General features: G+C 45.3%; 1 protein-coding gene across 3 annotated transcripts in view; it reads left to right on the top strand.

The window, feature by feature from the left end:
- The first annotated feature begins 8,024 nt into the window (after positions 1–8,024).
- The window catches only part of LOC310823886 (uncharacterized protein), a 92,813-nt gene continuing 86,617 nt past the window's right edge, over positions 8,025–14,220 (top strand). For all 3 annotated transcript variants that reach the window (XM_083696796.1, XM_083696798.1, XM_083696797.1), the window contains exons 1-8: positions 8,025–8,135; positions 8,333–8,595; positions 9,057–9,170; positions 9,413–9,526; positions 9,769–9,882; positions 10,337–10,427; positions 10,609–10,840; positions 11,391–13,179. In XM_083696796.1, the coding sequence (XP_083552922.1) occupies positions 8,384–8,595; positions 9,057–9,170; positions 9,413–9,526; positions 9,769–9,882; positions 10,337–10,427; positions 10,609–10,840; positions 11,391–13,179 (2,666 nt within the window). In that variant the 5' untranslated portion in view covers positions 8,025–8,135; positions 8,333–8,383. The remainder of the gene's footprint in view (positions 8,136–8,332; positions 8,596–9,056; positions 9,171–9,412; positions 9,527–9,768; positions 9,883–10,336; positions 10,428–10,608; positions 10,841–11,390; positions 13,180–14,220) is intronic.

The raw sequence follows: 14,220 nt of genomic DNA on the forward strand, positions 1-14,220 counted from the left end.
GTACAATTGTCCAGGGGGGGGGGGGGGAAGAACCACAGGGAAGAAGCTTCCTCTGATGTCACGACCAACTCAGCAAATTTAATAATTGTCTCTTGACCCTGACAAACTCCCCAGTCCCTGCTAGAGACAAACTTACCCAGAATACGAGGACTACAGATCAAACGATACGACTAGGACTACAGATCAAACTATAATACTAGGACTACAGATGAAACTAGGACTACAGATGAAACTAGGACTACAGATCAAACTAGGACTACAGATCAAACTATACAACTAGGACTACAGATACAAGTTGGACTACAGATCAAACTATACAACTAGGACTACAGATCAAACTATAATACTAGGACTACAGATCAAACTATACAACTAGGACTACAGATCAAACTAGGACTACAGATCAAACTATAATACTAGGACTACAGATACAAGTAGGACTACAGATACAACTATAAAACCAGGACTGCAGATAAAACTATGAAACTAGAACTACAAATCAAACTGATCAAATTGTATTTTCAAGCTTCTTTAGTTAATCACCATAGTTTTCCTTTTTTGCACTTTATGATCTGATCCCTTGGTGCTCCAAGCTACATGATGGGTGAAAAAGGAAGTAGAACTGTGGGTGGGTGAGGCTACGTCTTGATCACAGAAGAGAATTGAGTGACTGCCAGTTTCCCTGCCTTCTGCAACCTGACACCTCCTCAGAATTATTCACACACACGATCATTTCATTGGATAAGAAATATCTTGCCCCACCCCTCCCATGGTCACACATTGACAGGTAACTCACCTGATCTGTCCTCCGTGTCTGTCATCAGTAGAGAAGTTCAGTCTCAGACTAACCTCTCAGTCAGACAGCAGCCATCAGACTGTCTTTAGTCCTGACTGACAGACAGAGTGGAGAACTGCAGACGACCAATCTAAAAGGTGTGTCCACAACCAAGCCAGAAGAAGAGAAACGTGAGAAACTCTCTTGTTGATGATTCATCATATTTAACAAGATTTAACTGTGATGGAAATGTTCACTGTGAGTGTTGTGTTGTGTGAACTGTGATCCTGAGCAGTAAAAATCATATAACTGTTTATGGTTCTTGTTGATCATTAACCAGGGAGAGTGTGCTCTGCTGGAAAAGTGTACTTGTGGTATTGTGTTGTGTTGTGTTCTGTGTAGTGTTGTGGTGTGGTGTGGTGTGGTCTGTTGTGTTGTTGTGTGTTCTGTAGTGTGGTTTGTAGTGTTGTGGTGTGTAGTGTAGTGTAGTGTAGTGTTGTGTAGTGTAGTGTTGTGTGGTGTGAGCTATGATACTGAGCAGTAAAAGTTGTGTAAGTGTACATGTTGTTGTTAATAATTAACCAGAACAAGAGGAGGAAAGGGAGGGGAGTGAAAGAAAGAGAGAGAGAGATTGTGACAGAGAGAGAGAGAGAGAGGGAGAGAGAGAAAGAGAGAGAGAGAGCGAGTGAAGGAGGGGGAGAGGGAGGTAGGGAGGTAGAGAGAAAGAGGGAGGGAGAGAGGAAGGGAGGTAGGGAGAGAGAAAGAGGGAGGGAGACAGGAAGGGAGGTAGGGAGAGAGGGAGATAGGGTGGGAGGTATAGGGAGAGGGGGGGGGACGTAGAGGGAGAGAGAGAAAAAGACAGAAAGAGGGAAAGAGAGAGAGAGAAAGAGATTAGATGGGGAGAAGAGGTAGGGAGGGAGAGAGGGAGGGAGGGAGAGAGGGAGGGAGAGAGAGCCAGTGAAGGAGGGAGAGAGGGAGGTAGGGAGGGAGGGAGAAAGAGGGAGGGAGAGAGGAAGGGAGGTAGGGAGAGAGGGTGGGAGGTAGAGGGAGAGAGAGAAAAAGACAGAGAAAGTGTATAGTGTGGTTTGTTGTGTTGCGTTGTGTGTTGTGTTGTGTTGTGTTGTGTTTGGTGTGGTGTGGTGTGTAGCGTTTTAGTGTGGTGTGTTGTGTGTGTAGTGTAGTGTAGTGTGGTGTGGTGTGGTGTGGTGTGGTGTGGTGTGGTGTGGTGTGGTGTGTTGTGTAGTGTTGTGTGAGTAGTGGTGTATAGTGTAGTGTGGTGTGAGAAAATGGAAAATAGCTTTGATTGACGTCTACTGGACATTCTTACTGCATTAAAGGGATACATCACAATTTGTTTTTTGTTGTAACATTATATATAGTATATCTCTATCTGACAGAGAATCAGAGAATCTATCCTAGTCTATATGGTGTACACATTTCCTCAGAGTAGAAAGGAGAAGCTCGGTCTGGCACAGGGGGAAGAGGAGAGAGAGATGTGGCCCTCCTCGACACACGCAGCTCTCTACTACACTGTAACAGAGTCCGTTGTACACAGAGGCAGACGCAGTATTTCGGTGAGGGATTTTGTCCCGTTTATTATCATATACACGTAGTCTTTTCAGCCCGTCTCAACGTTTTCGCGGTTTTACAGTCGTCCTCTCTCTGGCAAACCGCTCTCGTTCCCAGCCCTTCTACTGAAACGACAAAGGCACACACATCTTAAGCACTTAGCCAACGAGGTTTCATTTGCAACAGGTGTGCAACGAAGCCTCGCCGACACAACCCTGGCCACGGTCCTGTAGCTCCCTCTACAGGCCGAACGCTACATGTCCCCCCACATACACGTTGTACAGCAAATGGGAGGCGTTGACCGAGTCAGGTCAGAGAGGATGAGGGGAGACACATTTAACTGTGTAATTGTATTGATAATTTCCTGTACTTGTAACATTCAAGCCTCTGTTGTTTTATATTGATTGTTACATTCCTTTACAGTTCAGTCTTCTTCTAGTTGGTACTGTCGGCTTGTCCTGGATCAGCAGACAACCGTGACTCTTGAACCCTGCATAGACCTTGTTGAGTGAGTCCCACATCACATCATCAACCCATCAACACATCAATCATCCAATTTCTAGTCTGATTTTTGCTTTGGTCATTCTTTTAAGTTTATTTCCTGCAGCATGAAAATCATGTGATCCTGAGCAGTAAAAATCATATAACTGTTTATGGTTCTTGTTGATCATTAACCAGGAAGAGTGTGCTCTGCAGGTAAAGTGTACTTGTGGTGTTGTGGTTTGTTGTGTTGTGTTGTGGTGTGGTGTGGTGTGGTGTGTTGTGTTGTGTTGTGTGGTGTGTAGTGTAGTGTTGTGTTGTGTGTGTAGTGTAGTGTAGTGTTGTGTAGTGTAGTGTAGTGTTGTGTCTAGTGTAGTGTAGTGTAGTGTAGTGTAGTGTAGTGTTGTGTTGTGTAGTGTGGTGTGGTGTGGTGTAGTGTGAGCTATGATCCTGAGCAGTAAAAGTTGTGTAAGTGTACATGCTGTTGTTGATAATTAACCAGGATGGGAGGCTATGATGACTAAGACTTTGACTATAATTTATCATCTGATATTAACAGTTATGGTCCAGAGTCAAACTGACATGGCCTCCATTTTCAGGCTGAGCTGGCTTCATCTGCCAGTTTAAAATGGAGAATAGCTTTGATTGACCTCTACTGGACATTCTTACTGCATTACAGGGATAGATCATAAAAATAATCTTTTTTTATTTGTTATCTTATATTATACATATATATATATATATATATATATATATATATATATATATATATATATACACTCACCGGCCACTTTATTAGGTACACCTGTTCAACTGCTCTTTAACACAAATATCTAATCAGCCAATCACATGGCAGCAACTCAATGCATTTAGGCAAGACAACAAGACAACCTGCTGAAGTTCAAACTGAGCATCAGAATGGGGAAGAAAGGTGATTTAAGTGACTTTGAACGTGGCATAGTTGTTGGTGCCAGACGGAGGGATAGAGGGAGTGAGGGAGGGAGTGAGGGAGGGAGGGAGAGAATGAGATAGAGGAGGGATAGAGGGGAGGGAGAGAGGGAGAGATAGAGGGAGAGAGAGAAGAGAGGGAGGCAGAGAGGGAGGGAGAGGAGGGAGATAGGAAGGGGAGGGAGAGAGGGAGGGAGAGGGGGGGGAGGGAGAGGATGGAGGGAGAGAGGGAGGGAGAGTAGTAGAGAGAGGTAGGGAGGGAGCAAGAGAGATGGGATGGAGAGAGGAGGGAGGGAGAGAGAGGTACAGAGGAAGAGAGAGAGGCACGGAAGGAGAGAGAGGCACAGAGGGAGAGCAAGAGGAGGGAGGGAGGGAGGAAAGGGAGGGGAGTGAAAGAAAGAGAGAGAGAGATTGTGACAGAGAGAGAGAGAGAGAGAGGGAGGGAGAGAAAGAGAGAGAGAGTGAGTGAAGGAGGGAGAGAGGGAGGTAGGGAGGGAGAGAGGGAGGGAGGGAGAAAGAGGGAGGGAGAGAGGAAGGGAGATATGGAGAGAGGGAGAGAGGGTGAGAGGTAGAGGGAGAGAGGGGGGTAGGGAGGGAGAGAGAGAAAAAGACAGAAAGAGGGAAAGAGAGAGATTGGATGGGGAGAAGAGGTAGGGAGGGAGAGAGAGAGGGAGAAAAAAAGAGAGAGAGAGAGAGAGTGAAGGAGGGAGAGAGGGAGGTAGGGAGGGAGAGAGGGAGGGAGGGAGAGAGGTAGAGGGAGAGAGGGGGGGAGGTAGAGGGAGAGAGTGAAAAAGACAGAAAGTGTTTTGTGTGGTTTGTTGTGTTGCGTTGTGGTGTGGTGTGGTGTGGTGTGGTGTGGTGTGGTGTTTGGTGTGGTGTGTTGTGTGTGTTGTGTTGTGTAGTGTTGTGTTTGGTGTGGTGTGGTGTGTAGTGTTTTAGTGTGGTGTGGTGTAGTGTGAGCTATGATACTGAACAGTAAAAGTTGTGTAAGTGTACATGTTGTTGTTGATTATTAACCAGGAAGAGAGGGTACTATGACTATGATGTATCATCTGATATTAACAGTTATGGTCCAGAGTCAAACTGACCTGGCCTCCATATTTAGGCTGAGCTGGCTTCATCATAAAAATAATCTTTTTTTTTTATATTATATTATACATATTATATATATATACACTCACCGGCCACTTTATTAGGTACACCTGTTCAACTGGTCTTTAACACAAATATCTAATCAGCCAATCACATGGCAGCAACTCAATGCATTTAGGCAAGACAACAAGACAACCTGCTGAAGTTCAAACTGAGCATCAGAATGGGGAAGAAAGGTGATTTAAGTGACTTTGAACGTGGCATAGTTGTTGGTGCCAGACAGAGGGATAGAGGGAGTGAGGGAGGGAGGGAGGGAAGGAGAGAATGAGAGAGAGGAGGGAGGGAGGGAGGGAGGGAGAGAGGGAGGGATAGAGAGAGGGAGAGAGGGAGAGAGAGAAGGGAGGGAGAGAGGGAGGGAGAGAGGGAGGGAGGGAAGGAGAGAATGAGAGAAAGGAGGGAGGGAGAGAGGGAGGGATAGAGGGAGGGAGAGAGAGAAGGGAGGGAGGCAGGGAGGGAGGGAGAGGAGGTAGAGAGGGAGGGAGATAGGAAGGGGTTGGAGGGAGGGAGGGAGGGAGAGAGGGATGGAGAGAGGGGGGGGAGGGAGAGGATGGAGGGAGAGAGGGAGGGAGAGAGGGAGGGAGAGTAGTAGGGAGAGGTAGGGAGGGAGGAAGAGAGATGGGATGGAGAGAGGAGGGAGGGAGAGAAAGGCATGTAGGGAGAGAGAGGCACAGAGGGAGGGAGGAAAGGGAGGGGAGTGAAAGAAAGAGAGAGAGATTGTGACAGAGAGAGAGAGAGAGAGAGAGAGAGACAGAGCGAGTGAAGGAGGGAGAGAGGGAGGGAGAAAGAGGAAGAGAGAGAGAGAGAGAGGGAGAGAAAGAGAGAGAGAGTGAGTGAAGGAGGGAGAGAGGGAGGTAGGGTGGGAGAGAGGGAGTGAGGGAGAAAGAGGGAGGGAGAGAGGAAGGGACGTAGGGAGAGATGGAGAGAGGGTGGGAGGTAGAGGGAGAGAGGGGGGTAGGGAGGGAAAGAGAGAAAAAGACAGAAAGAGGGAAAGAGAAAGAGAGAGAGAGATTGGATGGGGAGAAGAGGTAGGGAGGGAGAGAGAGAGGGAGGGAGAGAGAGAGAGAGGGAAAGAAAGAGAGAGAGAGAGCGAGTGAAGCAGGGAGAGAGGGAGGTAGGGAGGGAGAGAGGGACGGAGGGATGAAGAGGGAGGAAGAGAGGTAGGGAGAGGGAGAAAAAGACAGAGAAAGTGTATAGTGTGGTTTGCGTTGTGTGTTGTGTTGTGTTGTGTTGTGTTGTGTTGTGTGGTGTGTAGTGTTGTGTTTGGTGTGGTGTGGTGTGGTGTGTTTTAGTGTGGTGTGTTGTGTAGTGTAGTGGTGTGTCGTGTAGTGTAGTGTGGTGTGGTGTGAGCTATGATACTGAGCAGTAAAAGTTGTGTAAGTGTACATGTTGTTGTTGATTATTAACCAGGAAGGGAGGGTACTATGACTATGATGTACCAGATGATATTAACAGTTACGGTCCAGAGTCAAACTGACCTGGCCTCCATATTCAGGCTGAGCTGCCTTCATCTGCCAGTTTACAATGGAAAATAGCGTTGATTGACGCCTACTGGACATTCTTACTGCATTAGATTAGATTAGATTTGATTCAACTTTATTGTCATTGTGCAGAGTACAAGTACAGAGCCAACGAAATGCAGTTAGCGTCTAACCAGAAGTGCAAAAAAAGCAGACAATGTGAACAATATATACAGGTAGTGCAGTATAAGCAGTATATGAGCAGTATAAGTAGTGCAGTATAAGCAGTACATGTATTAACAGTAACATTATAAGCAGAATAAATATAGAATGCAGTATGAACAATATAAGCAGTATATGAGCTGTATAAGTAAGCAGTATAAGCAGTATATGCATTAACAGTAATATTATAAGCAGAGTAAATAAGCAGAATAAATATGGAATGCAGTATGAAGAGTACAAACAGATATGGACAGTCTGTGTAGTGTATTAACAGTAGCATTCTAAGATGAGTCAAAAATAATGATATGTGCATTATGAACAGCATAGACAGATATGTACAGAAGAGCAGTAGTATATAGTATAAGAGCAGTGTGTATAAGTGAAGATACAGTATGTACAGTTTATAGGAATGCTATAGGGTAAGAGTAGTACAATTGTCCGGGGGGGGGGGTGTAAGTAGGTTGTCACCTAGGGGCAGAGTTGGAGTTCAGTAGGGTGACACCCGCAGGGAAGAAGCTTCCTCTGAACCTGCTTGTTCGGGTACGGAGAGACCTGTAGCGCCTCCCGGAGGGGAGTGGGTTGAACAGTCTGTGGTTGGGGTGAGAACTGTCCTTGACGATGCTGCGTGCCTTACGCAAGCATCGCTTGCCTTGGACAGCCTCAATGGAGTGGAGTGTGGACCCGGTGATGCGTTGGGCAGTTTTCACAACCCTCTGCAGTGCTTCCGGTCAGAGGAAAAGGTAGTGAGGATGCTCTTGATGGTGCAGCGGTAGAAGTGCACCAGGATCTGAGGAGACAGATGGACCTTCTTTAGTCTCCTCAGGAAGAAGAAAGCTGGTGAGCCTTCTTGATCAGGGTAGAGGTGTTGACAGTCCAGGAGAGATCCTCAGAGATGCGGACACCCAGAAACTTGAAGCTGGTGACTCGCTCCACATCAGTCCCGTTGATGAGGATGGGGGTGTGTGTGCCAGCTTTTGACTTCCTGGAGTCCACAATGAGCTCTTTGGCATTCCTGGTGTTGAGAGCCAGGAAGTTGTTGTCGGTGCACCACACTGTTAGGTGCTGGACCTCCTCCCTGGGATAGCTCACAAGGGATAGCTCACAAAAAAAAAACAATCACATTATTTTTAATATATATACTGTATATGTGTACATATTATATATCTCTATCTGACAGTGAATCAGAAAATCTACCCTAGTCTATATGGTGTACACACCTCCTCAGAGTAGAAAGGAGAAGCTCGGCTCGGTACAGAGGGAAGAGGAGAGAGAGATGTGGCCCTCCTCGACACACGCAGCTCTCTACTACACGTTGTACAGGAAATGGGAGGCGTTGACCGAGTCAGTTACAAAGAACTGTTGCTGAAGATTTGCTTCTCCCTTCAGACAAGTTGACTCAACATTCCAGTTGTCTGACCAGACATTGACCTTGTCCTGGACCAGCAGACAACCGCGACTGTTGAACCCTGCCTAGAACTTGTCCTGGACCAGCAGACAACCGTGACTCTTGAACCCTGCATAGACCTTGTTGAGTGAGTCCCACATCACATCATCAATGAAATATTCATTTAATTTCATATAATAGGGAAATCATTCGGTCATTCTTTTATGTTTATTTCCTGCAGCATGAAAATCGTGCGTGAGTGTGTGTGTGTGTGTGTGTGTGTGTGTGTGTGTGTGTGGTCTTTGGTCTCCTTTAACGTGCTGCGTGTGTTCATTGGGTTTATAGCAGGAGGTTCTTTGAGGAGAGGAGAGAGAGGAGGGGACCACTGCCTCTAAAATGAGTCTCTCTGGGGAGAGAGAGGAGGGGACCACTGCCTCTAAAATGAGTCTCTCTGGGGAGAGAGAGGAGGGGACCACTGCCTCTAAAATGAGTCTCTCTGGGGAGAGAGAGGAGGGGACCACTGCCTCTAAAATGAGTCTCTCTGGGGAGAAAGAGGAGGGGACCACTGCCTCGAAAATGAGTCTCTCTGCGGAGGTTGAAGACATGGGGTAAGACAAGAGTCTCTGGAGGGCATTTACCATGAAGATTATGATACTGATGATGATGATGATGATGATGATGACAGATACTTCATTCATAACCAGATTAATGTTAGACAGAGGAATGTAGATATACTGTAGTTCAATGCATACTGGAGCAACAGACAGTGTTACAACACTCACTAGAAGGAGTGTCCACGGAGAAGGAGAGTGGATCCTGGAGGGAGATGGCCACTAAAAACCTAAAAGCTACTGACAATACAGATATATTAATTTGGACTGGTTACACCGTCCCCACTCTCCTCCTCCCAGCGCACCCCAACCCTCCATGGTAATGGGGATCCCCTGAATGAAACAAAGACACGTTCATTAACACTCTGTCCTTCACAATGCCACCCTGCTGTGGAACTGGCTCTCGAAGCTCAGCTCATATGGCACATTTAAAAACACAACTCCACCTTGTAATGCAGGGTCCAGCAGGAGAGACCAGCCTCACCTGTACCTAGCTGTGTGTCCATGAAGAGTGACCACTCTATGGACCATCCAATACACTTCAGACAAGGAACCAGCACTGCTAAACAATGGTAGGTGTATCATGGGGGATGTGATGAACTAACAGCTAGACTACGCCACCTGTTTGTTTCACGTAGTCAATATTCTAACAACACACAAACACACACTCATATGAACACATGACATCCATTATCTTCTGTTAAACATATGAGAATATTGGTGTCTGACAACACAGATACCCACTCATGAACATGTGCTGTTCATTGTCTCCTGTTAATGAATGTGAGAATGTTGGTGTCTTTGTGTTTGACAGGGTCCAGCAGGAGAGACAAGCCTCACCTGTACCTAGCTGTGTGTCCATGAAGAGTGACCACTCTATGGGCCGTCCAATACACTTCAGACAAGGAACCAGCACTGCTAAACAATGGTAGGTGTATCATGGGGGATGTGATGAACTAACAGCTAGACTACGCCACCTGTTTGTTTCACGTAGTCAATATTCTAACAACACACAAACACACACTCATATGAACACATGACATCCATTATCTTCTGTTAAACATGTGAGAATATTGGTGTCTGACAACACAGATACCCACTCATGAACATGTGCTGTTCATTGTCTCCTGTTAATGAATGTGAGAATGTTGGTGTCTTTGTGTTTGACAGGGTCCAGCAGGAGAGACCAGCCTCAGCTGTACCCAACTGTGTGTCCATGAAGAGTGACCACTCTATGGGCCGTCCAATACACTTCAGACAAGGAACCGTCACTGCTAAACAAGGGTAGGTGTATCATGGGGGATGTGATGAACTAACTGCTAGACTACGCCACCTCTTTGTTTCATGAGGTCCTCAGAGTGTGCTGTTCACTGTCTCCTGTTAATGAATGTGAGAATGTTGGTGTCTTTGTGTTCGACACAGGAATGTAGATATACTGTTGTTCAATGCATTCTGTAGCAACAGACAGTGTTACAACACTCACTAGAAGGCATGTCCACGGAGGAGGAGAGTGGATCCTGTTGGGAGATGGACACTAAAAACCTAAAAGCTACTGACCATACAGATATATTAATTTGGACTGACTAAAACGTCCACCAATGTCAGTTTTTTGTAATATTCATCTGACCCAGGAACTATGTTTAGCGGTATACACTCTGAAGTTATTCTATTTGAGAAACTGGGCCTCATTCACACTTCTTTGGATAAAGACATCTGCTTATTTCTTGTTTTTACCCAGAATCCCCAGTGACCAGGTGGAGAGACCAGAGTCAGAGATTCCCAGTGGTCAGTCTGTCCAGAGTCAAAGTGAACTGGCCTCCATATTCAGGGTGAGCTAAATAAAAAGTATGACATTGAAGGTGGCAAAGTCATCCCCATATAATTTTTTTTTTTTCTTGTTTCAATTGCATGCCAAAGTCAAGTGTTTTTTGTATTTAGTCTCTCTACTGTGTGTAAAGGTTTACCCATAATTGTCTATCTCACTCCACTTTATTTTTCTAAATGTTTCAGTCGCTTGAAGACAATGTCATCACTTTACTGAGAAATGAGCTGAAGAGGTTCAAGAGGCTTATTTCTCAAGACTACCCAGAGTGCTTTGAGAGTCAGGGGGAGAAAGAGCAAGTGGTGGATGATGAAGAAGAAGAGAAGCAGGAGAGCAGTGCCAGAGAAGGGGCTCTGAAGATCACACTGCACGTCCTGAGGAACATGAACCAGAAGGAGCTCGCTGACACACTGGAGAAACGTAAGAGACCTCATGTGTTTTCACAGAGAAGTGTTACTGGGCTGAAATATTATTGGAAATACAAACACCACTAACTGTAATTATGATGTATATCCCCATTTGGTCACTCTTTATATTATGTTGCCTCTATAACTTGGTGTCTCTGTAATTACTCCAGTAACAAGATTGTTTGTTACTGTATAATTGCAGAGTAATGGGTTTGGACAGTTTCCTATAACACAGATGGAATAAGGACTGTTCTTTCCAACACGTGTAGTAATATATCATTCAACTACACTACATACTATGTAATTAATTACTATATAATTAATTAAAAATCAACTACTATATAACAACTTGTTAATTAATACAACATGTGGTCCTCTGTGGCTCAGTCAATATAGCATGGCTTTAATAATGCTTAGGTTGTGGGTTTGATTCCTGCTGGGATCATATATACTGAATGTATGCACTCACTGCAATGCAATATATATTTACAGTTACTGAGGGCACTGGGTCAACTTAATGTAAAGTGTGCCAGGAATATTTTGTAAATTGTTTTGTCATTCAGGTGAGCTGGCTGTGGTGTGCCAACATGAACTCAAGTCCATCCTGAAGACGAAGTTTCAGTGTGTGTTTGAGGGAATAGCTAAGCAAGGCAACCCAATACTTCTCGATAAGGTCTACACAGAGGTCTACATCACAGAGGGTGGAAGTGGAGAGGTCAATAACGAACATGAGGTCAGACAGATTGAGACAGCATCCAGGAGACCAGCAACACAGGAGACACCAATCAAATGCAACGACATCTTCAAGCCTTTACCTGGACAAGACAAACCAATGAGAAATGTGCTGACAAAGGGAGTCGCTGGCATTGGAAAAACAGTCTCAACTCAGAAGTTCATTACGGACTGGGCTGAAGGAAAAGCCAATCAGGATGTCCAGTTCATATTTCCACTTCCTTTTCGGGAGCTGAATTTAATGAAAGAGAAGAAATGCTGTTTGAATGAACTTCTTGGTCATTTCTTCATTGAAATAAAAGAAACAAGAATATCCAACTTTGACAAGTATAAAGTACTGTTCATCTTTGATGGTCTGGATGAGTGTCGACTTCCTCTAGACTTCCGGAACAACGAGACATGTTGTGATGCCACAGAGTCAACCTCAGTGGACGTGCTGCTAACAAACCTCATCAAGGGGAATCTGCTTCCCTCTGCTCTCCTCTGGATAACCTCCCGACCTGCAGCAGCCAATCAGATCCCTCCTGAGTGTGTTGACCAGGTGACAGAGGTACGAGGGTTCAACAACCCACAGAAGGAGGAGTACTTCAGGAAGAGAATCAGTGATGAGAACCTGGCCAGCAGAATCAACACACACATGAAGTCATCAAGGAGCCTCCACATCATGTGCCACATACCAGTGTTCTGTTGGCTCTCAGCCACTACCCTAGAGAGACTGTTGGGTGAAGCAGAGAGAGGAGAGATGCCCAAGACTCTGACACAGATGTACACACACTTCCTGGTATTTCAGACCCAACAGAGAAATGTGAAGTACCTTGGAGACCATGACAGAAATCCACAGTGGGATAAAGAGCTAATTCTGTCACTGGGAAAACTGGCCTTCAATCAGCTGGAAAATGGCAATCTGATCTTCTATGAAGAAGACTTGAGAGAGTGTGGCATTGATGTCACAGAAGCCTCAGTGTACTCGGGAGTGTGCACTCAGATCTTCAGAGAGGAGTGTGGGCTGCACAAAGTGTTCAGCTTTGTGCATCTGAGCATCCAGGAGTTTCTAGCTGCTTTATATGTGTTCCTCACATGCAACCACAGCAATGAGAATCCACTGGTCAAACAAAAATCCTCATCCATGAAGCTATGGTCATCACTGAGACGCACACCTCTGGTCGACTTACACAAGAGTGCAGTGGACAAGGCCTTACAGAGTAAGAATGGTCACCTGGACCTGTTCCTGCGCTTCCTTCTGGGCCTCTCACTGGAGGCCAATCAGAATCTCCTACGAGGCCTTCTGACACAGACAGGAAGCAGCTCACAGACCATTGAGGAAACAGTCAAGTATATCAAGGAGAAGATCAGGGAGAATCCCTCTCCAGAGAGGTGCATCAATCTGTTCCACTGTCTGAATGAGCTGAATGACAATTCTCTAGTGGAGGAGATCAAAAGCTCCCTGAGCTCAGGACGTCTCTCAGAAGCCCAACTCTCACCTGCACAGTGGTCAGCTCTGGTCTTTGTGTTGCTGACTTCAGAAGAGGAGCTGGATGTGTTTGACCTGAAGAAGTACTCTAGATCAGAAGAGGGTCTTCTGAGGCTGCTGCCAATGGTCACAGCCTCTAAGACGGCACTGTAAGTAGATGGACAAAACACTGTATTGATACTTGAGCGATGAATGGAGTATGTGATCACTTATTATGATTTACGGATTAAATGGAAGAAACTGAGTTATTGATCACATGGTCAAAAGTCATTCATAAATTGATTGCACACTTATGTTTCATGTTTTATTGACACACAAATATACGACTTGCTCCAACATGTTCAGTCGCTTTGTGTCTCGACTACCAATAATGAGGTAGAAAGAGCCATTTCCAGTCGGAGTACTGAACACTGGTTTGGAGAAATACACTCCTGACGTTTTTAAGACTATCGAAATCCACTGGCGCTACCACGGATACTCACACCGCGGCTCAAATGAAGACTTTTGGTCTGACATTAAGCAAATAACATAGGTAGCATATATAATAACATGGCTGGCTGTGTTCACAGTTCAGCTAATGAGTTTGTCAGCTTTATTTTAGTGAAAGTGGAATGAGTCAGTTCTCTAGCCAGTGAGTTTACAGTTGGTGCAGTTGGAAGGAGCTCACCACTCATCTCCAACTGAAAGCTCTATCCATTATTTAAGGCATGAAAAGTATGGATACATGATGATTTCACCTTTGAAATGAAGTTAAATGATTAGAAAACATGTTGTTCTATGTTAAAATCCCGAAAATGTCATTATATTGTAATTAGGTGCGGCGACATTCAACTGGAAATGATAGAACACATTACATATGTAAATTTTTCTCTGAGTTAAAAAGACTTGATGCTTGTATTTATTCCTCATTCAGGCTGAATGGATGTCACCTCACAGAGAGATGCTATGAAACGTTGGCCTCAGCTCTCAGCTCAGACTCCTGCCACCTGAGAGAGCTGGACCTCAGTCACAATGATCTAGGTGACGGGGGGGTGAAGCTGCTCTCTGCTGGACTGGGGAGTCCACACTGTCAACTACAGACACTGAGGTGAGGTCTCAGACTATTCTTGTTGCCAGACGCATCATTTCTAAGTGTCAGTAACATTTTAATTCGATGGAATCAATGATACTTGCACAGAAAGGCTCAATGA

Source organism: Argentina silus (genome assembly GCF_951799395.1).
Source record: "Argentina silus genome assembly, chromosome: Y".
Lineage (NCBI taxonomy): Eukaryota > Metazoa > Chordata > Actinopteri > Argentiniformes > Argentinidae > Argentina > Argentina silus.